The sequence below is a fragment of the Sebastes umbrosus genome, chromosome 11, assembly GCF_015220745.1.
Source record: "Sebastes umbrosus isolate fSebUmb1 chromosome 11, fSebUmb1.pri, whole genome shotgun sequence".
NCBI classification, from domain to species: Eukaryota; Metazoa; Chordata; class Actinopteri; order Perciformes; family Sebastidae; genus Sebastes; species Sebastes umbrosus.
The window spans coordinates 22,111,820-22,139,753 of NC_051279.1; the positions used below are offsets into that span (position 1 = coordinate 22,111,820).

Sequence of the window (27,934 nt, forward strand, 5' to 3'; positions counted from 1 at the left end):
ACTGCAGCCGTCCGCAGAGAGAAAGGTATTTGTGATTACGATAAGACAAACGTAATCCGTGATAAAAATAAATTTCCTTCCAAACGTAATTGAAAACAGGACAGGGCTGCAAAAAAGTTTGATTTTGTATTGTTTTTAATGTAAACATTTTAAAAAACACATATTGATATATAAAATTATGCCCCTTTTGAAGTTGTGAGGTTTGAGCAGTGCCTCTGAAACTGAAAGCTTTTAGACTTCACTCCCTAGAGCTCTGAATTTTTCTTTGCCATTAAATTAGATTACATACAGTAGGTTCGATGTGATCAAAATGTTAAATTAACTGGAGAGCACAGAGAGCCGACCTCTGCCACGGCTCTCTCCTCTGTACAGAATATCTACAGTTAATAACACATAAGCAAAATTTGGCCTTGTGGTGGCACTAGGGTAAAGATCATCAGTTGACTACAATCAGACATAATAAATCATAAACAGGAAAAAGAAGGCTTAATTTTCCTGCAAAACAAATAAACTAACAAAATCTGTTATATTTAGGGCTGTACTCGACCAAAGAAATTCTCAGTTGACTAACACTTACACAATTTTATCGACTAATCAATTGGTTGATTTAATCGACAGATCTGTAAAACTGAGTTTCTCCACAAAGAATCACACAAAAGCACTACTTTAAATCTTGTGTTTACCAGAGATGTGCTCATAAGTTACTTGGAAATAAATCATTCAGCATGAAAAAGGCATAAAATACAACTAATCGACCAAAGAAATCTTAGACGACTAAGACCAAAACGACCGATTAGTCGACTGAGAGGGGGAAGTCCTAGTTATAATTTCCCAAAGGTTGCCTCTTTTGATCACTATTTCCGCACTGAAAAATGTTCCCCAAAAAGCTTTACATAATTTTATTCACAAAGTACAAAAAAAGTGCAGTAACTAGAACTACTATAGCCAGAGGAATCCACTTTTAATTTCCAGCTGAGTCCGGGGGAGATAAGGGGTACTCACTAGATAATTGAAATTGTTCACTTCACTTGGTGATACCTATCTTCATGGACAGTTTGAAGTTACGTTCATAATCAGCTAAAAAAGCTGTGCTGGATGTTTTAAACTTAGTCATGTAACCTTGTCGTCACTAAATTGCACTAGTGATGCTGTATATGAAAGGATAGTAGAGAGCCAAGAGGCAAAAGGTCTAAAAATGTTTGTTTTTTTCTGCTGAGAAGCGTCCAAACCAAACACAACTATTTGATTCTACAGGTCTCAACACCAACAGACGAAGTGCTCTTAAAGATTCAATCAAGTGTAGCATTAAAGTAAAGTCTGTGTTTAAGATATGAAGGAGTAGGTGTTTTATGTACTCAGACAGCAAGATTGGATATTGTTCCTGTCTACTGAAGGAGAGCTTCAGCAGAAAATAAATGACTGGTACTCAGCAGCGATTATGTTTGAAGCAAACGCTTTTCTGCAGATCACAACTAGACTGAACTGCACTTGAACTTCAACTAGAACAGAAAAAACCTCCCTGAGGCGGTTGGTGACATTTAAAATTCACTTTCACGGCACCAACAGTATATTACACTGTAATATATCTCTATATCTATGCAAACGACACACACAGTCTCCTTACGCATATTGCAAAGGCACAAATACATTACTCTATGTAGACATATTTGCATTCTGATAGCCTGTTTGGTCTGGGGATGGAGCTGATTGATATTTATGACACTATTCCCACATAAAGGTCAAGGTTGAATCTCTTTTTATTTTCAAAGATGAAGCTCATTCCAGTTTAGGAAAAGACTTTATTGTTTTGCTGCTGGTCTGTGAGGTGGACAATCCTACCAATGGCCTGGACTGTGCTACAGAAATAAGATAACTTACCCACTTTTAAATTCTTTCCAGGGGTTAATAATATGTTATCTGTAGGGTGACCAGATCCCAACACACCAAATGTGGGACAAAGAGTATCTTTGTGTGAGAGAGGGCTGAGAGATAGTCTACAATTTTGATAAAATGTCTATCTAACTTAATAATGAACATTTCTATTCTACCCCTTATCTTGTAACGTCCCTATACTTTGCCCGAATGCAACCATAGATCGGCACACACATCCCCCCCGTGTGAAATTGAAAGATAACTGGCACATTTCACACAAAACTCTGAGAATCTCCTTCCACCGGCTTCTAAATACTTACAAGTAGTTTCACAGTCTTTGTTGTAGCTGCTCTTCCTTTTCTTTGTGGTATAGTTTCCATCATATTCCTCCTAAATCTGCATTGCTGCTTGTGACTTTGCGGTGACTCGCAATTTTTCTCCGTTGGGCATAGCGTAGCAAAGACGGTGAAATGTTAACCTGCACTTGACCCACGTGTGTGCAGTTTGACACCAAACAGCGCGGTGATGACAGCCTTCCCTGCTTTCTTCACAGCCTTTGGATAAAAGCCAGGTTTTAAAAAAGCGTCCGTCCTGCAGTGGTTTGACGTTTTTAAAAACTGGAGCCAATGAAAATGTGGGACATCGTCTCAATATGTGGGACATGGGACAAGGGATAAAACAAATGCTGTGCGGTTCCTCGTAAAGTGGGACACCTGGTCACCCTAGTTATCTGTCACATGTTGTATTAAGAATATGGATTCAATTAAAGATCTTCCAGGTCCTTTGCGGCTGTTTTTATATTATGCTTCCACAATTCAATCTGTTACAGCAACATAATAAAAACACGCAAGAATAAATAGTTATGGTCCCTCTTCAGTTTATTTCAATCACCTCCCAACAGCAGCTTCACAGTGTTCATTTTCTTTTCAGCACAGACGTGTTTTGTGTCTAATGAAATAATGTTCTCGTGTCTCCTTTGTGTTAATTCTGTTACAGTTCTGCTCCGCAAGGCTCCATTATGTCTAATGGGTTGTTATATTTAATAATGTAGACGTTAACACAATCTGCATACATCATGTTTGCTCTGTTGGTGATTTACTGTTCGTTTGTTTATTTCACAGTTCTGCTGCACAATGCAATCCCTTTCGTCGGATTTGGATTCCTGGACAACTGCATCATGATTGTTGCTGTAAGTCTGTCGGCGTCATGCAGCTCAGTGGGTTCAGAGATTTACTCAGTGTTAAGAGTTTGATTTCCATGGGGGGAACCTACGCACAAAGAATATGTTGCATGTACTCATAATACTGTAGGAAGCTTTCTTTGGAGGGAGGCATCCAGGGATGTAGGAGAAAAGTAAATCTTTTTGATGCTGCTGTATTTATATTTCTGTATATTTCCTGCTTTCTCTCAGACGTTGTTTCTCTATCATCTCTGTTTCTCAGAGTCCTTCCTTCTCTCTTTGTCTTTTAACATCTGATACATATTTTAGTAATTTGCCTGCCACAAGCGTACCCACTCCTTATTAAGTCTTTGTAAAGTTGTTCAAATAATGAAATATAAACCAAGCGGTTTGGGAGCAGTATGCTACAGTACTGCTCTGAGAATGAAGAATAATACATTTTTTTCAACTTAATTCAAAGTGTGCTTTCACAGCAGGGTTATTTTTAACACAGAGATGATGAATTCTCATGGAGGCCTCTACAAGGTCAGGAAAGACAAATAGAGAGTGAAAAAATATAGAGGAAAAAAATACAAAAGAGAATATAATGAACATAATATGAATATATTGAACACAATGAAGTGGCATAACTTTGCCCAAAAAAGTAAAGTAAGAATATACAGATATTATACAACAATATATTTTTTTGCTTTTTTTCTCTTTACAAAGCAGACTTTGCAAAAGCATGAAAAATTGAAATCAATAAGTAATCACACTTTTGGTCTGGATTCAACTTGTCTGTGAAACATTTTTGCAATTAAAGAAGTGAGTGTAAAGGTCTGACTAAACTTCAGTCCAGACTGTGAGAAAAACGGATGCACCCTGCCTGAAGATCTCAGGCTGATTTCCATATTGTATGGGATAAGAGCTCTGCACTAAAGCCAGGAAACCATAAATTGAAAGACTGAAAGCCTCTAGAAAATCTTAAAAAGCTACAAGTAGACTTTTATTGGAAGTTAGCATTGTTGGGCAGTAGGCAGAGAGGCAAGCCTGAGACCCGAAGGTCGCCGGTTCAATCCCCCGGAACGGCAGGATAAATCTGGGTGGGGAAAGGGGCGCTTGCCCCTCCCTCATTACCACCACTGAGGTGCCCTTGAGCAAGGCACTTAACCCCAACCGCTCCAGTGGAGCTGCTCAGTAACTGTCTGAATGTGATCAGGGCGTTCCTGAAAAAGAGAGCATTGCTCTCAGTGAACCTCCCCCTGAATAAATGAAGGAGAAAAAAAAAAAGATTGGCCATTTTGACTTTTTAAAATAGCCAATGCTAGCTTCCAATAAAAGTCTACTTGAGATTTTCTAAAAGCTAAAATGCTATTGAAAGCATTTTGGATAAGACCTTTAAGTTAAAAAGTAAAGAGTATAGAAGCAAAGAGACAAAACTCCGGTGTCAGCCGCTGCCACAACTTTGGTCTGAAAACACTTATTATATTTATAATATTTTATTGTTCAACCAGGACATTTTGGTAGAATATGACAATAGAATAGAAATAATTTTGTTTTACTTTAATACGGCACTTTTTAGGATGGACATGTTAATGGTGTCCAGTTTAGTCACTTTCAGTCCAAAAAAGTCAGAAGCATAGCTCTACTGCAATTGACAAACAATTCACTTTCACTTCTTGGCGATAAACAGCCTTTGGTAAAGAGGAGAGAGAGACCTAAAGTCAATGTAAAGAGACATTAAACAGAGGAAGTTGTCAATATAGAGATTTAAACCATACTAGAATCACAGACTATACATTTATAGTCCAGAATTGGCCTCTTAAGACAAGTTAGCCTCAGTTAAAGAAGTCATCTCTGTATTCCTCTCTGAATATCATTAAGCAAGAACATGAACAGATACATTTCATGTCATAGCCCATACATTATTCGCACTGATGGTTTGTAAATAAATGAAAAGCTTTCTTGTCTTACAAATGAACCATAATGTGTGTGTTTTTGTGTGTGTGATTCTCTCCCAGGGCACACAGATTGAGTTATCCATCGGCGTGGTCCTCGGCATTTCAACCATGGCCGGTAAGGGAATCTCATGATCCTAATGTTACTTAATACCTAATGTGTAATATTTATGTTTTTGATACAAATTAGTAAGTTACATGCACAGACAGAGAGTCCATCAGGCTGTTAAATGCATTTATTACACGTCTGTGTTGAATACTCGATTCTGATTGGTCACTCACGGCGTTCTGCAGTCCGTTATTTCTTTATAACAGACCGTTGCTATGTAAAGCAGACCGTTGCCATGGGCGCAGTCCAGATGTCGGACTCTGGCGGACCGTTTTTGTGTCAAAATATTGATTTCTTAAGTAAGTAGCCATGTAATAAGCAGGATAATGTACAGCTAGCGGGTCATTGTTGTGAAAGAATCCCCTTCAGGGCGATGCTGCACCCTGACGCTGTGATGGGGATACTTTCACAAAAATGACCGGCTCGCTGTACATTATCCCCTACATGGCAGAGATATGTTTTTTTTATTTTTTTATTTTTTCTGCAACCAAATTCCTATTGGATGGTGTCTGTTCTGTTGCAGTGGCAACGAGGCGGTGTATTTTCACTATTTTGTTCTTAGCTTTTGAAAACGTCCTTGATTTTTATAATTCTTATAGTAATGAATGGTTTTCATTATATAAATTCTGTTTTTTAAAAACATAAAAGTTTGATTGAGGATTGTTGCACAGCACTAGTTATAAGAGAAATATCCATGTTGCTTTCTGCGGAGCAATCTGTGCTCAATTCCCTCTTGAATCCTATTAATTAGTGTGTTTTGACAAATGTTTCCATGATTTCCCTGATGGCTTTTTTTTTCAGTTTGACTTTCCATCTGGTTTGCATTCCAGTATATTTGCATACGTAATCATCAGTCCCATTAAATGTATATTTTATGTGCTCAGGTTACAGCCAGGTTTGGGGAAAAAAAATCTTGAAGCTAATTTATATTTGACTCAAACAAACTTGGTTTGGGTTCAGATGTACATTTCGCTGGCCCAGACCGCAACTCCCACTCCCTGTCTACTTCCTAATTAGAGTGACGGTACACCAAATCATGGTGGACTCCCAACTGTTTAAAATAAAAATAGAAGGAGGCATTTTCAATTTCAGTGTCGACAGAATACCCCGTCTCATAATGAGGCTTTAATGATAAAGTCACAATTTGAACCTTGCTGTGACACTAATCCAAAAAAAGACATTGAGATAACATTAGAGAAAGGAAAGGGGGGAGAGAGAGAGAGACACTGGCTGACCTAGATAATGATGATTTCATAAATATGATAATACTGTTCACAAGCAGATTGAATGGGCTTAATATCCGCTGAGCTCAAAGAGGCACATTTTAATGTCATCCCTGGTTCCAGTTCAGAGGTTCTGAGTTTATGTCAAATTACATTGCATGTGACAGGAGCTTTGAGAAGAGGAGATGTTAGTGAAGCAGGAAGTCTGTCCCTATTTATATATTTAATGATGGTAAAAACAACTATAAATAAATATATATAAATAATTGCTGAATATTTGTATCTTTTGTGCAAATCCTATGACCACAATCACCACCATCACTCAGCATTATTTATTCTAATGCACCTAGCAAAATCTCAATTTCTTTCCTCCTGTTCCACCTCGGCCACTTGACTTTGTTGTTGTTTTTTTTTTTTTCTTTTCTTTTTTTTTATTCAATAACATAAATTTAAGAATGGGACAATGGCAACAATTCTGACAATGTAATCATCACATATAACATATCTAATAGAGAAATGTAACAGTAAGTAAACTATGTAATACAAAAATAAGAAAAGAAAATGACAGGGGACTTTTGAAGAAGCAAACTATATACACTTTTTGAAGGATAATTTAGCACGTCCTGGACAATGACTTCTTATATTTTATAGCAAAAGGTGATCCTCAAAGTTTTTATTAGTTTTATGGCAAAACAATTTCAATGATTTGATAAAGTATTTTATTTCATTAATAACCACAATAGAATTAGGCTTTCTGTTTTTCCACAAACATATAAATTATTATGCTTTTAGAATTACTGTAGTTACAGAAGAAATGTCTATAAATATACTATAACATAAGTACTTTCATCACTTTATGATAATCACATGCAGTTTGGGGCAAGTCATAGTCAAGTCAGCACACTGACACACTGACAGCTGTTGTTGCCTGTTGGGCTGCAGTTTGCCATGTTATGATTTGAGCATATTTTGTTATGCAAAATGCAGTACCTGTGAGGGTTTCTAGACAATATTTGTCATTGTTTTGTGTTGTTAATTGATTTCCATTTAATAAATATACACACACATTTTCATATTTGCCCACTCCCATGTTGATAAGAGTATTAATTACTTGACAAATCTCCCTTTAAGATACATTTTGAACAGATAAAAATTGTGCAATTAATTCACGATAAAATATTTGAATCGATTGACAGCCCTAAAATAAACATTAGGCTAAATGTGGGAATACTAGGTATTGTAATACGCATCCATCCATCCATGTACACTTGTCTAAAATTGTTTCGAGAAAGAACAAGAAAAAAATAAGTGTTCTACTTTGTTGTTGTCGATGGGTCGATGAGTTTAAGGGCAACTGGCATTCCCACATCTTCTCTGCAAGTCTTACCTCTCCTCTGCTGTTTCTTCTGTTGCTGCTGGCGGTGATAACAGTGTGCTTCTGTGGCTTTTAGCTCAAGCTTTTAAAGCTCAAATAGTCTCAGTCAACTGATCCGTCTGAAAGACTTAAAGGAGTCAAAGCTGATGCTGTCACAGAGAGGCAGAGGCCTGAAGCGTTTTATTTTATACTTCACGGGGAACTGAAGAGATGTAGAAAACTTGACCAGTGCAGACTAAAGCAAGAAGTGCTGGATCTTACAGGGATATACTGTAGAGAGGAGGTATTTGAATCTTCACTTGAGTTACTTATTGTATCAGACAAGCTTTTGACTTGATTCTGCTCTTGTAGATTTACAATTCAAACTAGTTTTGTTCATTTTGTTTCGGAACTTTTGCATTGAATCTAAAAGAACAATTTCAGGCCTGGTGGGATTTATACAGACAGGAGGGTTATTAGGTTCAAACTCAGACAGAAAATGTCAAATTCATTTTTCAGAGAGGCTACTAGTTTGACAGCTGGAGCCTGTTATCTCTGAGAGGCATAAAGAGATTTGACAGTGAGGTCAAGCTGCAGAAAACCCTCCCAATATAGAAGAAAAACAGGAAAGGCTTTAGACCTAGTTTCTATCACGCAGACTCCTTTTTCACAGCAGCGGTACTGTTTCTCATTCCTGCTACGTTAGGGACATGTGGAGGTCTGCAAATCAAGAGGCTGCAGTTATCTAGCCCCGTCCGGAGTGATTTAGCACTAGTGTCAAGTCTGTGGTCAAGTCCACCAATCACACCTTCTATAGGAGGAAAATGTGGCTCGATGAAGATGGAGGCTGCACCTTTCGAAAATTTCCAAACACACTTAGGTAACACATCAGACTGAATAAATGCTTCCAGGTTGGTTTTCTTCACATATTTCTCTCCAATCTCTGCTTTACTGGTTTAATCTAAAGACCAATTCCCACACTCACCAGCCATACCTGAAGCCTTTTTAGGGCTGGGCGATATGGAGAAAATCAAATACCACAATATTTTTTACCAAATACCTTGATATCAATATCGGGAAGATATTGTAGGGTTGACTATTGGTGCTTTCACAAAAATATTTGCACAATGAGATTTTTGATAAATAATCATCAATACTGTGGATATAATGACCTAGTGGGTAAAGGCAAATAATAGAATAGCTAGAACAGTCTGGTATAAGTTCAGATAATTACATCACTTTACTGTAATGTGCCATTAAAACCAGGAAAAGACAACATTTATGCCATATTGCGATATCAAAAATCTAAGACGATATCTAGAGTCATATCGCGGTATCGATATAATATCAATACATTGCCCAGCCCTACTTTCTACAGCTGTAACTGTAACATACAAACACACCTGTAGGCACACATACAGTAAATACACACCCACCTTTGACACTTTTATGTGAGTAAACCTATGTACAGTTATGTGTAGGTGTGTTATTGTTGCTGTAGAAAGCCTCCAGGTATAGAGAGGTGTTGCTCATATACAGTACATCTATCATCATGCTGGTAAGTGAGCCTTGCAGACAAAAGCAGGAGACAATAAGACATCCCCACCGTCTCCTGTTTGTTGTTTCACGGCCCATTTATCCACCAATAGATGTCGTTGATGGATAGCACACATGCAGACAGTAGCTGTGACTTTGCTGCAGGTCGACAAAGTTCCTGTGAAAGATGGAGTTATCCATCATAAAGTAAGAACAAGGAAGGAAATCAGAATCTTTCCGTCTCTTGTACTCTTTCTCAGCCCACCCAAAACCCAGTTTACTCACCCTCGCCATTCTGACTCCCTCTCTGATTTACTCCATCGTTTGTTTATCTAATTAGTGAGAGTGATGGATGAAGTACAAGGCTTTTACTAGTCAATGGACGTTGTAAAAGCGTCTGTTACTTGGTAATCGACATCTTTGGAGCTGCTTCAGAGTCACTTATTTTATGTGAGTGTGTGATTGCGCATCTCACCAACCTGTGGAGGTGGACTGGATCTAATTCAGAGCACAGTGAGGAGCAGAGAGAGCAGTGAGTTAAAGGCAGACAGCTGACCTTGGCTTGTAATTACATTTGAGTAGCTTGACCACATAATTACGCCTGATGGGCTCTCTATTACATCTGCCTCCTCAGGGGCTTGTACAAGATACGATGTATAATGACAGCACATTTATTTTATTACTACATGTTCTCTGTTTTAATAATCTTAACTCTGTAACCACCTTTCTTTTTTTTACAATCTATCACTGCCAGTAGACCCAGAACCCACAATAAAACAGTAAAGAAAAAAAAGAAAGTTCATACAATGACAATATTGCTAATTAAGTACATTTCAAGTGTGCATGGGTCACATTGAGGTCATACAGTACCTCTGTAAAAGGAGCTCTCATTTCTCTGAAGTATCATCCTCCATATTTCAAAGAATATAGCCTGAAGGAGGAAATACATATTTTAGTGTGCTGCAGCCAGACAGTTATATAGATTTATAACAACATTTGTGCACCTGATTCGACTGTTATCAGGCCATTAAATAGGTTATCGGAAATATATATGTAATCGATAAATAGTTATCGGTCTTTATAAGCACCGTAGATGTGGGTCATTTAGGGCCTACTATGCCTACTACGTTGTAAAAGTGAAAGCAAAACTTAAAAGCAACACGTTCTAACACGTACAACTAAATTAAATGTTACGTTTTGAACAAAAACAAAAAGGCTTCTTTTGGTTTAGGCCAAAAAAATACTTGGTTAAGTTTAGGGAAAAACATTGTGTTTTCGCTTAAAATAACTATGTCTCAAAAGTGAAAGTGAAATTAAACACCTTGTAAACACAATGAACTACACATTGTTGGTTTCCCACAGGAAGCAAACCCCAGCCTTCTGGGTGAAAACCCTGTCTTTTGTGTCCCATCCATTACCCCTGACCTCCACCCCATATGGAGTTTCACGCTGTCTATACTACAGCACCTGACTTTCGCTTCTGCTCCTGTCATAATTACTGCGGTCGCTGTCGTGTTCGTTTAGACCTTCTTTCGGTGATCTACCATGTGAATAGATGATAAAATCTAATATTGAGTGTAGTAGGCCCCTACTGACCCACATCTATGGTGCTTATACCAACCAATAACACCTATTTAATGGCCTGATAACAGTCTAATTGGATGATTTGTCAAACATGAATATAACCTCTTACATATAACATTACGTTGTAAACACAGCTTGATAAATAAAGTCTGGCACAAAAAAATATTAACTTCCTGAATTGCAGCTCAGTTAAACCAATCATCCATCAGAAGAAGTCGTCAAGATGGACATTTTACTAAGAAAGTGTCGCCCTTAAATCATATAAGTAAGGGATAATGTCAGGTCATTTTGTGTCAAAGAATCCCCTTCAGGGTGATGAGAGACATGCAGCATCACCCTGTCGGGGATTCTTTCACAACAATGACCCGCTAGCTGTACATTATCCCGCTTATTACACGGCTACTTACTTAAGAAATCAATACTTTGACACAAAAACGGTCCGCAAGAGTCCGACATCAGAGCTGCGCCCATAGCAACGGTCTGTTATACATAGCAACGGTCTGTTATAGAGAAATTGCAGACCGCAGAACGCCGTGATTGACCAATCAAAATCGAGTGTTCAACACAGCCGTGTAATAATGAGCAATAAAACATGAAATGGACTTCACAGACCATTTTTTGCATTCTTACTCACTGCAATGGGATCCTGCCCAGTGCAAGTTATTGTTTCTGTTGATAATACCAGAACAATCTCCTCATTTAGCGCATACCTACTTTGTGTGTTTTGGCCAAGAATTAGAAACTTGCTCACTTCCCCTCCTGCTGCCCTGCCCTCTCTCCTTCCACCCTGAAGTTGTGATAAAGTCATCCAAAGTGCTTCTCACAGAGCAACAAGCTAACAAGCTTGATTGGAGCCAAATACAAACAAACCGGCAGGTGATTAACAGCTGATGCTTCGTTACAGCAGTTAGGCGAGTCCCTCTTCAACAAGGTCAGAGTCGTCGGCCTGCTGAGACACACAGTAAACAACACTTTCCTAAATCTCAGCACACGATGACTTCACTAATTACACTGTGGCTCTTTTAGAGTCTTATCTGAACTCCTCTGTGCTTATTAATGTGGCTGCAGGTCTTGTGGGTGACTTGTTCAGATGTACCAAAACAAATTGTTAGAAGGAAGAGAGTCACTGCAGCCACATTATATGCCGTTCTCAACCTTGTTGCTACAGTAGCAGGAAGGCCGCTGGACTGGAAGACCTCCTGCCAGGGTTGGATGGAGATTGAGCCTCAGCAGAGATGGCACCGCACTGCTGCTTTGTTTCAGCTCCCCTGAGGGCGTCCGTGTCGCTGCGGCAGCTGCAGCAATGCTCCGAACTCAGGGTCACGGACAACAGCAAGACAAGCACAGACTTTATTCTCTATTTTAGGGAGCCACTAGTACTGTACAGTAACGTACAAGCAACAGAACAAGCCAATTCGTTAACGCTACACCTCCCAACTCAGGGATTTCAACATGCCCTCATTCTCTCCTCCATAGACACTACTGCTCCACTGCTCTGATTATTCATGAGAAGTTATTAGGGTCAACAGTAATGTGGGCTTCAGCATTGCATCTGCCTCCTTAATGAGCCCAGAATGCACTGGGGTTGTTCATCATATCCTGTGCAAAGAAACCAACATGGTAAAAATAAGCAGCTATTATAAGAAAATAATTGCTGACCCATATTTGCTCTGTGTTTTTTAATAGATATGATGAAGAGGCTTTTATGGTTAATTATGAGGCTAAATATTATTGTAGGAGGGAAGAGAGGGCGAGTGCAGTCTCCGTATTTTTTTGTCGACCTCTATTTTCTTTTGATCGCTGTTGATTATCCTGATTTTGTGCACGTTATGATAAGTTGATCATGTTCATTAAATAAGATTTTGTTCAACGTGTTTTTGGATCTCAGCGACTTATTTTGGTATCGTGTCGGACGAGCAAACCCGGCCCGACCTCAGCTTCTCAACTGCTTTTAGTTTGTTTCCTGAAGTCGCTTATGATGCACATGTTTTGTACACATTCTGGGTTATTCAGTACATCTTTTTCTTGACATCATGCCTTACATATATTGATAATGAGGGGAATGAGTTTAACAGAGGACTCCAGGTGTATGCCTCTGAGTGGTAGATGGAAAAGTGTGTTATTTCTTGTGTTTCACATGATGGAAAAACTCCAGACAAACTCATTCTGTGTCTTGTGCCTTTTGGCTGCCCTCGATAAAAACTCATTTTGTAATCATGTCTCTTCTCGCATTTTCTACAGCTGCTGCCCTTGGCAACCTAGTGTCTGATCTGGCAGGACTAGGGTAAGAATTTCACACATACACACACACACACACACACACACACACACAGACAGGCAACTATTACCCTTAAAGTCTCTGCCAATCATGGCAGCTTGTAGAGGATTTAGAGGCATTACCCTCATTCACTCAAATGATGAAATGTTAAGAAAAACTATGTTGACATCATAGTGTATATCACATCACACGCATTATGACAGCAATACAGTGCTTGTTTCCACCCAGGTGTATATGAAGGTAGAGGTATACCATCCCACTCCTCTCCCTTTGGTGAAGGCTAAGTCATTAAATTGCTCCATATTAAACAGTAATTATTGGATTTCGCCCAGAGGAAGATAAGCACGAGCAGCACAGGGGAAAGAAAAATGCAGTTACCAGAGGTTTTGTGTCCCAGAGGAAAGAAGACTGCGAAGCACAAAAGGGGTTATTACTATGAATAAGAAAAGAATAATTTAAATTTATCAGTGTGGTTTGATTAAATCGAGACAGTCTGAGCAAGGTGTGTCTGAATGAGGAGAGGAGTATGCAGTCCGATTTAACCAACCGTTTTTGAGTGAATAAGGTAAAAATAAAAAAAAACTTCCGTAGACTGTTCTGTAGAACTAAATCTTGATGTTAATCTAGTTATTAACAGATATAGAGGATATCAGACACTTACTTCAGTTTGATGCATTTAAAAAAGGGCTGTCAAAGTTAACGCGATAACACCGCGCGAACGCAAATTAATTTTAACGGGACTAATTTCTTTAACACATTAAAGCATTTTGCGATTTTTAATTAAGCTCTTGAAAATTCGACGGAACGCCGATCTTTCAGAAGGTTGTAGTGGGCTCTGTTTTAAATGTATTTGTTGTTGCCCTTTGGGCTTGAGTTTGCCATGTTGTGATTTGAGCATATTTTTTATGCTAAATGCAGTACCTGTGAGGGTTTCTGGACAATATTTTTCATTGTTTTGTGTTGTTAATGGATTTCCAATAATAAATATACACATACATTTGCATAAAACAAACATATTTGCCCACTCCCATGTTGATAAGGGTATTAAATACTTGACAAATCTCCCTTTATGGTGCATGTTGAACAGATAAAAAATGTGCGACTAATTGCGATTAACTATGGACAGTCATGTGATTAACCGCGATTAAATATTTTAATTGATTGACAACCCTAATTTAAAAGCTTTCATAAGAGATTGCTTAACAGAGTAATTTAAAAAATTAATGCATTAGTTAAAGAACATTTTATGTGCACTATGTTCCTCATTTATTTAAGCATACTAGGAATACAGTGTGTTTGGTTGTACTAGGAGTTGGGAAGATTTTATGCAACATTATTTATGTATGATCTGTAAAAGGTCTGATCAGGCACATTTTTATCAACCTGTAATATATTGACGTAAGTTTTGGGTTTGTGCAGTATAGAAGGAAAATACATTTTTTTTTGCGTAACTCTGCCCTATACATATAGTATAATTTTGGCTCTAATAACCAGTCTTATTGTCTGTTTTAACATGGACTGAATATTTCATGTAAAACATATTCAACCTCACTAAATTTGCCTCATTAATACAAATCAGGATTCAAGTGTATTGTTTTGATCTCTGTTTTCCTCCTTCAGCTTTCTTCATTGTTGTTTTGTTTCCACTGACAGAAACAAAATAATCTAGAGACCGTTTCATTCTCCCTTCCTCTCACATTATGCAGTAAACCTAAAACAAAACAATGACTGCCACAGTTATGTGCAGCATGTGATCAAGTTTGGTCGATAAAAGCATAATGATCCATGAGAAGTGGAAGCTGATGTTTTCTTTGGACCCTTATCTTGGATCTTTTCAAAAGATTGCAGTGCCATATCAGGTTCAGTCAGCTGATTCATGACTATTATCCACCTCAGGGCCTCCTAGTGGCCACATGGACCATAACCATTTTACTAACTTGCCAACCATAACACTTACAGTAATAGAATAGGCCTCCAACCAGTGATATAACAGATTATTACCCTCTCTCATTTAAATAGACATAGCCAGCACAACAGAGAAGGTATTAAATAGACAGTTGGGTAGAAAGATGACTGTGCTGTTGCCTTTGCACCGTTTTAGTGTGATTGATTAGCTGAGTTGTTGTGGCTTTTGTAAACGCTCTCAGTGGACACACACACTCAGTCGTGCCTCTGTGTGGGCGTCTGTGTTTGCCACTCCATCATAATGGGAAAGTAGAGCCCTTGTGGCCCGTTTGTCAAGGTGAGGCTCGGTTAGACCAGACAAGAGAGGCTTTATTTTTTTGTTTTGATGGATTTACGCAAGTGGTTGTGAAGGCTGTTTGTCTGCTAGTGAGCGTCGGTGGAGCTCCTGCAGGTGTCCTTCCTTTCACTGCAATGTTTGCATTACAGCTTAATTTCATTTCAAAGGAGAAACACAACCAACTCTGTGCTTTAGATTACTCTGGGAGTCAGGGGCACTTTAGTAGCAGTCGAGAGCTGAAGAGGAGGCGCAGTCGACTTTCTGCTGAGGTTGTTTTGTCAGAAGCTGACAGATGAGGAGACCCCAGATGCCTCTTTACTGTAAACTTGTTGCAGTATTTAGTTTGCTCAGATCCACAGGGAACCACTTGAACAGTGAATAGCTTTTTGGACTGACTTAGTCCACCAACGAGTCAAAACAAGTTTTGCATGAATGACATGTACAGTGAACTACAACTTGGGCCTCAACTAACTTTTATTGTCTGAACAACAGTCCAAAACCCAAAGATATTCAGTTTGCTATTATAATAAAATAGGAAGAGCAGAACATTTTGACTTTTGAAAAGGGGAAACCAATTAATTGTTGACTTTAAAAAGGACCTATTGTGCTTTTATGCTCAAAGAAACTGTATCAGACAGAGGGTGAAAAGCGGTGCTGCAGCAGAGCAGGTATGAGAAAAGTAAATGCCTCCTTGGTGGTCCCACAGTGGGGAAATTTGCAGTGTACAGCAGCAAAGGGGATGGTGCAAAAAACAAAAAGCATCGGTAAAAAACAAAAAGCAAGATACAACACAGTGCAAAAAGCAAAACAAAAGTGTAACAAAATATGAACAATTTAAATAGAAGGAAAATATTAACAATACAAACAAGGGAAAATATTAAAAATATGAACAATATATACAGTATTGACTATTACCAGGCTATTAACACAATTGTACAAGTGGAAAAATTATATTGCACAGTGAGAATAAAATTCCACCTGAAAATATTGCACAGTATGAATTACACCTGAGTACTATTGATATTGCACAGTCATTATACAGTGTAGTGCAGTTATTGTGGTGTGTATGTGGTCTACTGGGAGCAGCGCTGGTTGTGGAGTCTGACAGCTGCAGGAAGGAAGGACCTGCGATAGCGCTCCTTCACACATTTGGCTGGAGCAGCCTGTCGCTGATGGAGCTCTCCAGCATGTTAACATGTTCCAGTAGAAACCCAAAATATAAGAATGCACCTGAAAATTAGCATAATAGGTCCTCTTTAATGAATAACAAATGATTAAAATTGTTGCTGATTTGTTTGAAAGATTTCTGTTAATTGACATTTTAATTAATGGACTAGTCATTGCAGCTCCAGCATGTACTCTTCTTTGCTGTTCTCAACCTATTCAGTGTCTTTGCTAACAGCAAATGTAGAAAAAAACAAACAGAATTATGAGTCTTTCCGTGTACCCATAAATTTGCATATTTAGTATCCAGCAGTTGGCTTGAATTATACAGTCTCCCTCCTCACAAAACGCACCGCAATTCACTTGGAAGAGGATCAAGAGCCCCATTCACAGGCAGTCTGGGTGTAATGATGTTCAGTTAGAATTGTTCTCAAACGAGCCAAATTAAAAGCTCTACAGATTGATTAAAATGCAGCCAACATGCTCAGTGAGAACCTCGGCTTCCTTTAGTTTACATTTGCTGGAAAGACTCAAAGAAATCCATCGTCATTGTTAATCAGAGAAAATTCATTTTAGGTTTCATTCAGTCAAAAAGTGTGAATAGTTGTGAAACGGAAACCCTGCATTGTTCATTTAGATCACCGTTTACTTACTTACTTGACAAATACATCACTGGTATTTTCTAAATTTATTTCTAAAGATGTAAACTAACATTTATTCAGACCCAGACTCAGATTGTAATTAGTTGCACATAATGATACAAAGCGTGTAGGTTTCCAATGAATCAAGCCTTTGCTTGAGACTCTAACGATTCCCCTCGTTGTAATCCACTCCAGAAAAGCCACAGGACCACTCGGTAAAGTTTATTTCAACACAAGAAAAAGTTAGTACAGAATAATTATCCATCCATATCCAATTCAAGCAAGAATTATTAGAGAGAGAGAGAGAGAGAGAGAGAGAGAGAGAGAGAGAGAGAGAGAGGTCAAAAAACTGTGTCTCCACTCTTGGCTGGCCTGACTGATTCAAGATTAACCCCAAAAACTCTTCCAGCGAGAGTATCAAAGGGAAATTAAAGGTGCACAGTTACTAGAAAGCCACAATCATAGTACCCATTCCTAAATATTACAAATGTAATAAAAATGAGATTTTATGCATTTTTAAATTATCCACACACATTTGTACACATGTGCACGGAATCAAACAATTAACTTATTACATTACTGTAAATATGAACTGTCACTACTTCCCCCTGTAAATAATGTAAATATTGTAAATATTCCTTCCAATTCCTTCTAACTCAATGAAGCATGTAAATTGCAGTTGTTTTACATGTGAATTTAAATTAGTGCTAATTGCCAATTAGTCAAACATCAATAAACTGCATTTAGGCTCCTGCACTGTAGTCTGAGGGCAGTGCTATACTACAAAATATAAACATGTTGGACATTAAAGTAAGTATAATGATAGATAGATAGATAGATAGATAGATAGATAGATAGATAGATAGATAGATAGATAGATAGGTAGATAGATAGATAGATAGATAGATAGATAGATAGATAGATAGATAGATAGATAGATAGATGGATAGAAAAGACAGGAAACATAGAGGTGAGAGCAGGGCTGACTACTGTAGTAGAAGAGGATGTATTACAGGTTTATGTGTTTGTGCACATTAGCCAGCTGATTCACAGGGACTCTCTGTGAAGGTCAAAGGCACCAGCTTAATGTACTCAAACAGCACAGATAGATGAAGCTGTCACTACAGAGTGTTCCTCTGGAGTCTCTTTGGTCAATATTGTAATGATTACGCTGCAAAGATTGTTTGTGAATCCTCCCACTCAGCGTCTGTCTTCCTCAACCAGGAGACAGTGACTGAGCTCTGCTGCTCTGACTCCCTGCTCTTCTATAAAATGTCTTAAGTCTTGGTGCCTGTGGTGAGCAATCTGTGCAACTACAGTATATCCACATATGTGTGTGTGTGTGTGTAGGGGTTCATGCTCGGGTGGATTTGTAATATTTTCCAGCATGCTTGCGTGTGTTTTGACAGATGTAGGAAACCAGCTTAACCTCGTTGAAGTCCATAATTGAGCTGATGAGTCATTCTGACCGTTCAGCCTACAGATGCTCTCCCAGCACAGCTTAGTCTCGGCTACTGTTTGTGTTCCTTATGGACATAATGCATTAGTGGCTTTCTGTGGCAGACGAGGCAGCCAGTAAAGCATTAGTACATTAAGTTAGGAAAAAAACAGGACAAAAACTTAGAGAACAGGGGTCTAGGGCAGTGGTTCCCAACCTTTTTCCTTAAGGTACCCCTTTTTCTATCATTTCATAAACTCACGACCCCTACCTAAGTGACATATTTTATGGATATTTCATATGATATTCAATGCATAACGATAACAGTACAGAACAACTGATAAACTGCCCAAATAGTGAACGCAAAAACCTGCTGGAAGTTTGTGTAAAAAAAGCAATTTGGATGAATTTTGAGCAGATTAATTTCTGTGAATATTGCATCAGAGATGAGTTTTCCTGATAATTTAGGAACTTTTATAATTATACAATTCTCTGTATTTTTATTTATATTTTTTAACCATCATACAAACTAAATAGGCCTCTTTTTTTGACAAATTCCATGTTTTCTTCTCTGTGACGCTTAGCCATTGTTATAGAGAGGGAAGACTGATTATAGCTTGTGTTCAGGTCTTAACCGTGCCCTTATCCTGTGAGATTTTTATATCTTAACAGAAATGAATGAAATGCTGAGATAAAGGTCAGCTGTATATTTTTTTTAAAAGTTGTCCCCTTAAAATCAAGAAGGCCTCATAACCCCCTGTGAAGCTTTGGCGACCTCTAGTGGGGGTTGGGACCCCCTGGTTGGAATCCACTGTTGTAGGGGAATAAAAAATGGGGTCCCAAATTTGATTCCTCTTCCTTGACTGTGACACACGACCCCTGGATGTCATGTCTGTATTTCTGATTTACACTTATTGCATGCTGGGTTGGAGCAAATTCCATGACCTTGTATTATAAAAAGCGGATAAAGGCAATTAATGAATGGATGATTGATAGTTGAATGTATCAGATTTTTTTCCTTATATGTAAGTGTGTCAGGATTAACAGAGGGTGATTAATCATTGATCCCCTTAGGGACAGTCTAGTTTGCTTGTCTTTCTCTATAGAAGGTTTAAAGCCCAGTATCTGTTCAGTGTTTTGCTCATGTAGAGTAAATGTCGGCATTGGACGATTCTGCAAACTACTGATACACTGAATGTCAACATTTCTAAACCAAAAATAAGTTTCATAAATATGTTTCATATCAGTCTCGTATCACGCTTCAAGAAACGCAATGCCACCTGGTTAACATTGTGAAACGATTGGTTAGGCTTAGGCAACAAAGCTACTTGGTTAAGGTTAGAAAAGAGATCATGGTTTGTGTTCAAATAATAATGTAACAGCATAACAACAAAAAACAATATAGTTAGGTTTAGGAACGAACTACACGGTTGGGCTTAAAACTACTACGTTTGTACAGTGAAAATGGCACTGAACGTTGTGAACACGGGACACGAACAAACAGCTATTTAAACTACTAATGCAAAAACGTCGACATTCAACGTATCCCTGGTTTGCTGAAACGTCCAATGCCAATATTTTTTTCCTGTCGACTGAGCTAGTAGCGCGGATGCTTGTTTTAAGTCGAGGCATAGTCCTACAGTAGTTTATCCTGATGATTCCTATAATGACACTCCAACCACCCATTTGGAAACGCGCCATATTTACCATCAACTGCAGCTCATTTATCATCATTCCATTTATTTGGTTCCTGATCTTTCTCATTTTGATCCACATCCCGGCCAACGGCACCACGGCTCTCTGCATCAAACGGTTTCCTAGATAACACCAACAATAATATGAGAGCAGCTGTGTCCTTTTTAACAATTTAAATCCGACGCGGCAGAACACAGTTATTGTTATTGCCCACTGATAATGTTAATAGATGTTCAGTTGTTGTTCCAGGAAGGTTTTTATTTCCTCTGGTGCAGCCAGGTTGAGTTTCAGCCTTCTGTCTGTCCGAGTCTGATGCTCAGAAATGATCCCAGGCCCCAGCTGACTTTGCTTCTAAGTTCATCATGTCAATGTTATGAATACTGCAGGTATTTTATTTTCTGATGTAGCCCTGAATTCTTTTGCCTTCTGGTGTTGCAAATATGTGGAATATTTGGCCTGGATTTGACTCAAAGGCAGGAGTGTTTGTATTTTTGCTCTGTCAAGGTACTGTATGTACCTGATAAATTAAACATTTTGTATGAATATGAGAGTCAGTATTTGGATTGATGATGAGTTGTACATGTGTTTGTCTATATACCATGATTGTCTGTTGTGTAATTATTGTCCTCATGATCAGTTTGATTTATTAACTTAAAAGTCCATCATCTGTAATTATGAAAACTCTCGTAAAACCCCTCTATTTCTGCTCTACTGTGATGAAACGCTATAGCCACCAGGCACTCACACATACACCTCAACACACACACACACACACACACACACACTGGCTTCCTCTCCTCGTCTCTTTATCTTTCTCTGAAATATTCTACTTGCTACATATCACTCCCCTGACTCGACAGCTCCAGCTGCAGCTTATTTGTGTGTGCAGTGAACTGAGGATCCATTAGCGCCGGTGACTGAACCAGACCTGGCTCAAAATATTCTCTGGGATTTCTTTTCTCACACTGGAGCTGCTTGACCTGCTCTGTATATTTTTTGCTCAGACTTGACACACGAGAGTAAGGTACAGCAGCTCTCCAAACACTTTCAGTTACTATTTTGGTCATACTACTGTTACTGCATTTGCAATTGCAATTAGTTCGATGTGTATTATGTAATCAAGGCAGGATTACCAACTGGGCAAAGTGGCCCCAAAGGCCCCAGGTTGGTTGTGTGGAAGAACAACTTAATGGTAATTTAATTACAGATTTGTTTGGCAATATGCACCACTGAAGCACAATTAAAAACTTGAGCCTTATAGATGGTCCCTGAGAGAGATCACCATCTACACCATGAACCCAGTTTTATACTCTATACGGCTCTGAAATAATTGGAACTGAGAGACAAACTTTATTAGTTTCTTATAGTAGATGTTGCAATCTACCCAAAATGAGGTTCTTAAAAGGTCATTTTGGTATTTTTCTTTACCAAAAAACAACAGCTTTATCAGTATTTTATTAGCTTTATATCTACTGTAGAAGGGACAGAGAATAAGTTATGGCTCCGTGACTTCAGTAACACAGAACTCATTATCTGCTCCACATCAGACAAACCTTACAGCTTTACAATTGAAATAAACAAGTTTTGGATGATTGATGAGTTTGTAATGATACAGTATTCTTTATCCGCTGCAATCTGTCTTTGTTCTGTCATCTATGTAAAGCACTGAAGAATGCTTTTCATTTATACACATCGGAGGCTCTCTCTCTCTCTCTCTCTCTTACTGATATTTGACGTCCTGCTGGTTTTATGACAGATGGCATCGACGCGGCGCAGACTGGAACATTCATCTGCTGATTTACTTTGTCTTTTTTCATTACCATCGATTACTTTGGTAGTTCACTTTGCTGTGCGTGCGGTTTAATGGATCATGAGATGTAATGTAGAAATACATTTACAAACTGAAACAAAACAAACATAAGTGGTTATAAATTTAGTGTATGTGCAAACAATGAATGTATGAACACAATTTCAATATGCCTGAAACTGATTCACATGTCTCCATTACTGACCTTTATGTCTTCCATGTGTCTCTGCTCTGCTTGAACAGGCTTTCCATCTTGTGAAATGTCAAAATTGTTACCACAGAATGAAAGGATAATTCATCATCTATCCTTCAAAGCACCTTAATGGGTCACTGATTAGAAGTAATTCATTGTTGCGGCTCACTTTTACAGTAGTAGGTTTTGATTTGACTCTTTCTTCTGTGTGTCTCTCCTTCTCTTTAGGCTGGCAGGTTATGTGGAGGCCTTGGCGTATCGGCTGGGAATGCAGATTCCTGACTTGAGCCCAAAACAGGCTGACATGTGGCAGACCAGAGTCAGCTCTCACGCGGTCGGTATCATCACACCACACTAAAACTCACAAACCTTAAAGGTCCCATATCATGCTCATTTTCAGGTTCATGCTTGTATTTTTATTTTTTACTAGAACATGTTTACATGTTTTAATGTTAAAAAGAAATCCTTTATTTTCTTCATACTTCATGAATATGTCTGTATTTAGCCTCTGTCTGAAACGCTCCGTTTTAGTGCATTTCAACAGAACTGCAACAGAATTGTGTTGCTAAGGAACAGTTTGGGTTCATGTTTACTTCCTGTCAGCTGATGTCATTCACATACACTGCAATTGGAAATAAACTGGGACACATTTAGAATTTTTACCTTTAAAATTGTGAAATGGTCTATATATTGTATATTTGTGACATCACAAAATTACAGAAATTCTGACAGCTTATTTAAAGGTACAGTTTCTGAATATGAGATGTGTGGATTGAGCGTGGATTGAGCTTTTCGATACTTTACAGTATTTATATAGCACCTAAACCTGCTTTATACAAAAAAAAGACATGAAAATCTCCCTTTTTATATTATGGGACCTTTAACCCCACTGTCTCTGTCACACTTCTAGTATAACAGGGACCTAAATGTTTGTCTCAGTGTGAGTACTGAACTCTCTCTCTGTGAAGACAGACAAAAGCCTATCAGGCTAATAAACACACTCAACATAAACAGTCCACAGTCAGAGTGGATATTAATGAACCTACTACAAAGAGCATTCGAAGGATTAAATGAGTTGTGTAATGCTTCGTAAACATCAAACCAGGTCAGGAGGTTTGTACGGTGGCAACAGAAACACAAGTCTCTGTGATGTGCCCCTTCGGTCACTCTTTCATTATGCGAGGAAATTAGACCTGAATGATTTTTTAATATGCTGTGACTGCTCAAGTGTGAAATGTAATTAACTGTAATTATGTTGAGTGATTAGTTTAGCACTGAAAGGCTCTTAGCTGACTGTGAAAGGTCATGGCAATGGTCCTGGCATGTTGCACAATACCCTGATTTATTTTCTTGCAAACATGTCGAATACGTGTCAAAGTGTAAAGGGGAATTCAGTGTCTTAGAGTTCTCGGTTTTAGAGATTGCCTGTTCAATCTTATAGTCAGCAGGCATGAATAACGTGCAATAAAATCGTGATGAATCCTTGTTTGTTGATAAATTTAGATCAAAATGGACATAATACTTAATACATAACAAACCTAAGTATAATAATTAGGGCTGTCAATCGATTCAATTATTTAATCACAATTAATCGCATGATTGTCCAAGATTAATTGCAAATTAACACACACATTTTTTATCTGTTCAAAATATACCTTAAAGGGAGATTTGTCAAGTATTTCATATTCTTATCAACATGAGAGTGGGCAAATATGTTTGCTTTATGCAAATGTATGTATATATTTATTATTGGAAATCAATTAACAACCCAAAACACTGAGAGATATTGTCCAGAAACCCTCACAAGTACTGCATTTAGCATAAAAAATATGCTCAAATCATAACTTGGCAACTCAAGCCCAACAGGCAACAACAGCCTAGTTTCATATGATACCAGTATCTTCACTCTAAGTTAAAAACTGAAAACCTAAAAATCGCAACTTGCATTAATGCGTTAAAAAATAAGTGGCGTTAAAACAAACTTGCGTTAACGCGTTATTATCTCGTTAACTTTGACAGCCCTTATTAAAACGTCAAATGTAAGAGGCTTATTTTACTGGAAACGACAGAGCTGTAAAGCTGAACTTTGTATTTTGTCTTTGTATTCTGTTTCCCTCTGTGCAGGGCAAAGCCATTGGTGTCGGCATCGGCTGTATCCTCGGCATGTTTCCCCTTTTTTTCTTCAAGGACGATGATGAGAAGAAGAAGAAGAAGAAGAAAGAAGGCCAGTCGGAGGTGAAGGAGCAAACGCAACCACCACCTGCTCCAACAGAGAGCAGCAAAAACTGAAACCCTCATCTCGCCGGGGCCAAATACTATTTGGAATCCATTAGAATACTTTAACCTGGGACTGATTCGCTTGTCTGGTGGACTGGAGTGTATGGAAATGTCTTTGAACCCGTTACAGTCTAATCAGCGGGTACTTTAACTTTGCGAGGCCCAGTCAAACTATCAGAGGTATTCTGAAGAGGATTTTAGATATTATTTGAACTTAGACTTTGAACTTAAGCACAGGGACCCGACCGTCTCTCGAAGAGACAAGAAATGGTTGATTCATTGGACTGCTGCTACTCCGTCTATTGCACCGTAACCTCACTTTGTCTTGACTGACCGACATGAGCTGAAACTCATTTATCTCAAACACACTGCAGTGGCCTCTTTCTCTCCTCTGCTGTTGAAAATATAACGTCTGACTCTAGATGGTTAGATGGCAGGTATAGGGGTAATTGATAGTTTGAGGGCTCCCTAAAATATCACAGCAAACTTTGGATCCAATGCAAGAAAAAAATCCTTTCAGAGCTCATTCAGAAAAAACATCATACATTGCATTTTGACATTGAAGGTTCCTCGTATATTGTCCTGATAACTAATGGAGGATGACTGAACAAAGAGGCGTGCCGATGGCTCTATGCAGCAGTGTTAAACTAATTCCTAATCAGATTTTAATGGGTGATGAGTCAAGGAAAGAGGGTCCCTTTGCATATAAAGATGCACCCTTCCACATCAAGTACATTACTCTTCATAGTGGGGCGGCATAGTAAGCCTATTGTTCATTTTGTGATAAAAGCACCGAATTTGGTACATATATAGCTTAATCTATTTAGAAGAAATCTGGATATTTGGTCATTGCAGATTGGCATTCTGATGACCTTGGTAGCAATTTTCCAAAATGCTGCTGTTTCCATGTTTTCAGCGCCACAAATATTATTTACATACAAGTTAAAGTGAAAAATATGTTTTATTACAATGTAAGGTAATAAAAATGTAACCACCCGCCTCTATCTGAAGAGTTGGGTATCTGGAGGTGCAAGGCAGGCAACCAGGGCGAAGCTGCTGCACTGCTTTTGGGTTAAGGTTCCAAATGGCGGGCCAGGCCTGGTGGCACCGGACGAGAGCCCCAGCAATCCACAATATCCACTTTTGTTCCCAATATATCTATCAACACATCTGCCAAATTCGGAGCTTTTATCTTTTATCACAAAATGAACAATTACCGCACCCACCATCCGTTTTACAAGCATGTCTGCCTTTTGATGATGTCAAAGTCTTAAAGAGTCCCGCCTGCCTGCCTCATTCACACTCCATGACAACCAGTCAGCTGCTTTTAGTGAGAACGCAGGCGGTTTAATATGTAACACCCGCTAGCTGCTTCTTAACCTCTTTGGATTTTTATGTTTTTTTTGTTGCCGCTGAACTTTATATTAAGTGCTGCACGATGATCACCCCAAAGCAGCAACATGCACCAAATGTCTCCCCTATGTATACTGAATGTAACCAGGTAGGTGTAGGTCAACAACATCTAACCTTTTAAAGAGCAGTTTGTTACTTTCCTCAGAGGAGGAGGAAAGAGAGAGCAGTACAGAGAGTCAGAGGGAGTAGCTGTGGCAGAAAGATAAGAAATACCAACACTGAACCACCTGAGACCTCTGTCCTATTAGCACCAACCCTCCGGCTCCAATAATGTCTGATTTATCACCTCGCCAACCTGCAGCTCAACTACAACATGCATGGTAAGATAGCAGCAGGACTCTAGTCCAGTTTATATGCGCGAGCTACAGTAATATAACTACAGCTCAGTGGATAGGTGCAATTGGACTTCACAGTAAATGAGATGATTGCTGGGAAAAAGCTGTTGCTGCTTTTTAACACTAACACACAACTACATATTTTCCTATATGTATATTATATTGTTTCTGCTCTGCTGCCCTCTGCTGGCTGAAATTCAGAACAAGATGCTACTTTCTTTCAGTATACAGTAAATCATCAGCTATTTGCTTTTCCTGTTTAGTATTCAAGCCCCTCAATTTCTAGTTTCTCTGGCTATAATTGATCACTTTATCACCTAATTATTGTTCTTAGTCATTGTTCTTATTTTGATATGCAAACCAAGTAATCTGCAGCATCAGCCAGACATGAAACATGAAGGCAGAAAAGGGTCTATTTTGGATGATAAGACACTACCAAGTCTTAACTCAGCTGTTACTGATTTCCTAATTCATCATTTGAAGCGTTGTGTTTGTCACCTGCTCGGCACAGGTTGCTCATCATCATCAGCAGAGCTGAGGACTGTTGTTTTATGGCGTTGAATCTGTTTACAAGTTGAACTTAAAGGAAGCAGCCACGTGTCACTGAAATGGAATTTCCCTGCAGGAAAAAGGTATTTATTTTTGTTATAATATTCAGACTTGTATTCACGTATGTTCTCACTGTATATTCTCTTTATCTCAAAGGACAATGTTAAGGATAGAAAATATTTGTCGGCACAAAAACACCTTTGTTAGAATATTTTCAGCAGCATTCTTCAAAAGGAAGATCGTTCTGTATTACAGTCCATAACTAAACTGACTAAACAAGAGCTATGTATGTAGTTATTTATTATGTGGGTAACGATGATAACAATGAAGAAAAGAATTGAACATATTTATGTAGTTAGGATTTTGGATCTGATTGCTTGATTTCCACCCTGCATGCACTGCTAATAAAAAAAAAACCTATTGTATGTGTTTACTGTGTAAGAATCATAAAAACAAACTTGAGTAAGTTCTAAAATGATGCATTACAGCAGGATATGAATCACTGGAGGTGATAAAATAACATGCAAAAGATCAGATTTTTGACTGTTGTGATAAAAATATATATATTTTATGGCTGTCTAAACAGTCCTTATTAGACAACCAGTGATAAACATAGATCAAAATAGGACTAGGTCTGTTTTTGTGTGGACTTGCAGAGGTTTTGCAGTGTGGAGATTTGGACAGTGTGGATCCTACAAGGAGCAGAATGTGATGAGAAAACTCTGCTTGATGGGAGACGTGATGATAGCAATAGTTTCCAGTAATAGCAGCACTTTGCCTCCTTGCTTTGGATCATTAAATTGCCTGTCTCAGTGCTTTAAGACTATCTTTTGTGCATAGTCAGTCATGGTAAGAAAATATAATCTCCGTGTCAAAATACTGTAATTTGGGGGCTAGTATCTAGATTCACTTTGCACTGCATCACTGAATTTGTTTGTGTTATCGGGAGGAAAATGATAAAATGATGAAAGATCTACAGTTCACTAAAAGCTCAGAGTTGATACATTATCTTGAATTTAATCTTTGATCATGACTGAGCAACACATTAAATTATTATGAATGAGTTGCCTCCTTGGTGTAGTATGTTGCAGGTCGTTGGTGCATTAT

General features: G+C 38.4%; 1 protein-coding gene across 2 annotated transcripts in view; it reads left to right on the top strand.

Moving 5' to 3' along the window:
- LOC119497179 (transmembrane protein 65-like) overlaps positions 1–27,890 on the top strand; it is a 47,839-nt gene extending 19,949 nt beyond the window's left edge. The window contains exons 4-9 of one of the 2 annotated variants that reach the window (XR_005208882.1): positions 2,994–3,061; positions 5,053–5,107; positions 13,037–13,079; positions 22,482–22,587; positions 24,378–26,263; positions 26,790–27,890. Coding sequence is in view for 1 of the 2 variants with exons in the window: in XM_037785104.1 (XP_037641032.1) it covers positions 2,994–3,061; positions 5,053–5,107; positions 13,037–13,079; positions 22,482–22,587; positions 24,378–24,542 (437 nt within the window). In the remaining variant the exon portion in view is untranslated. Of the gene's footprint in view, positions 1–2,993; positions 3,062–5,052; positions 5,108–13,036; positions 13,080–22,481; positions 22,588–24,377 lie in introns of both variants that reach the window. The other variant, XM_037785104.1, reaches the window with a different exon arrangement.
- Positions 27,891–27,934: the final 44 nt, after the last annotated feature.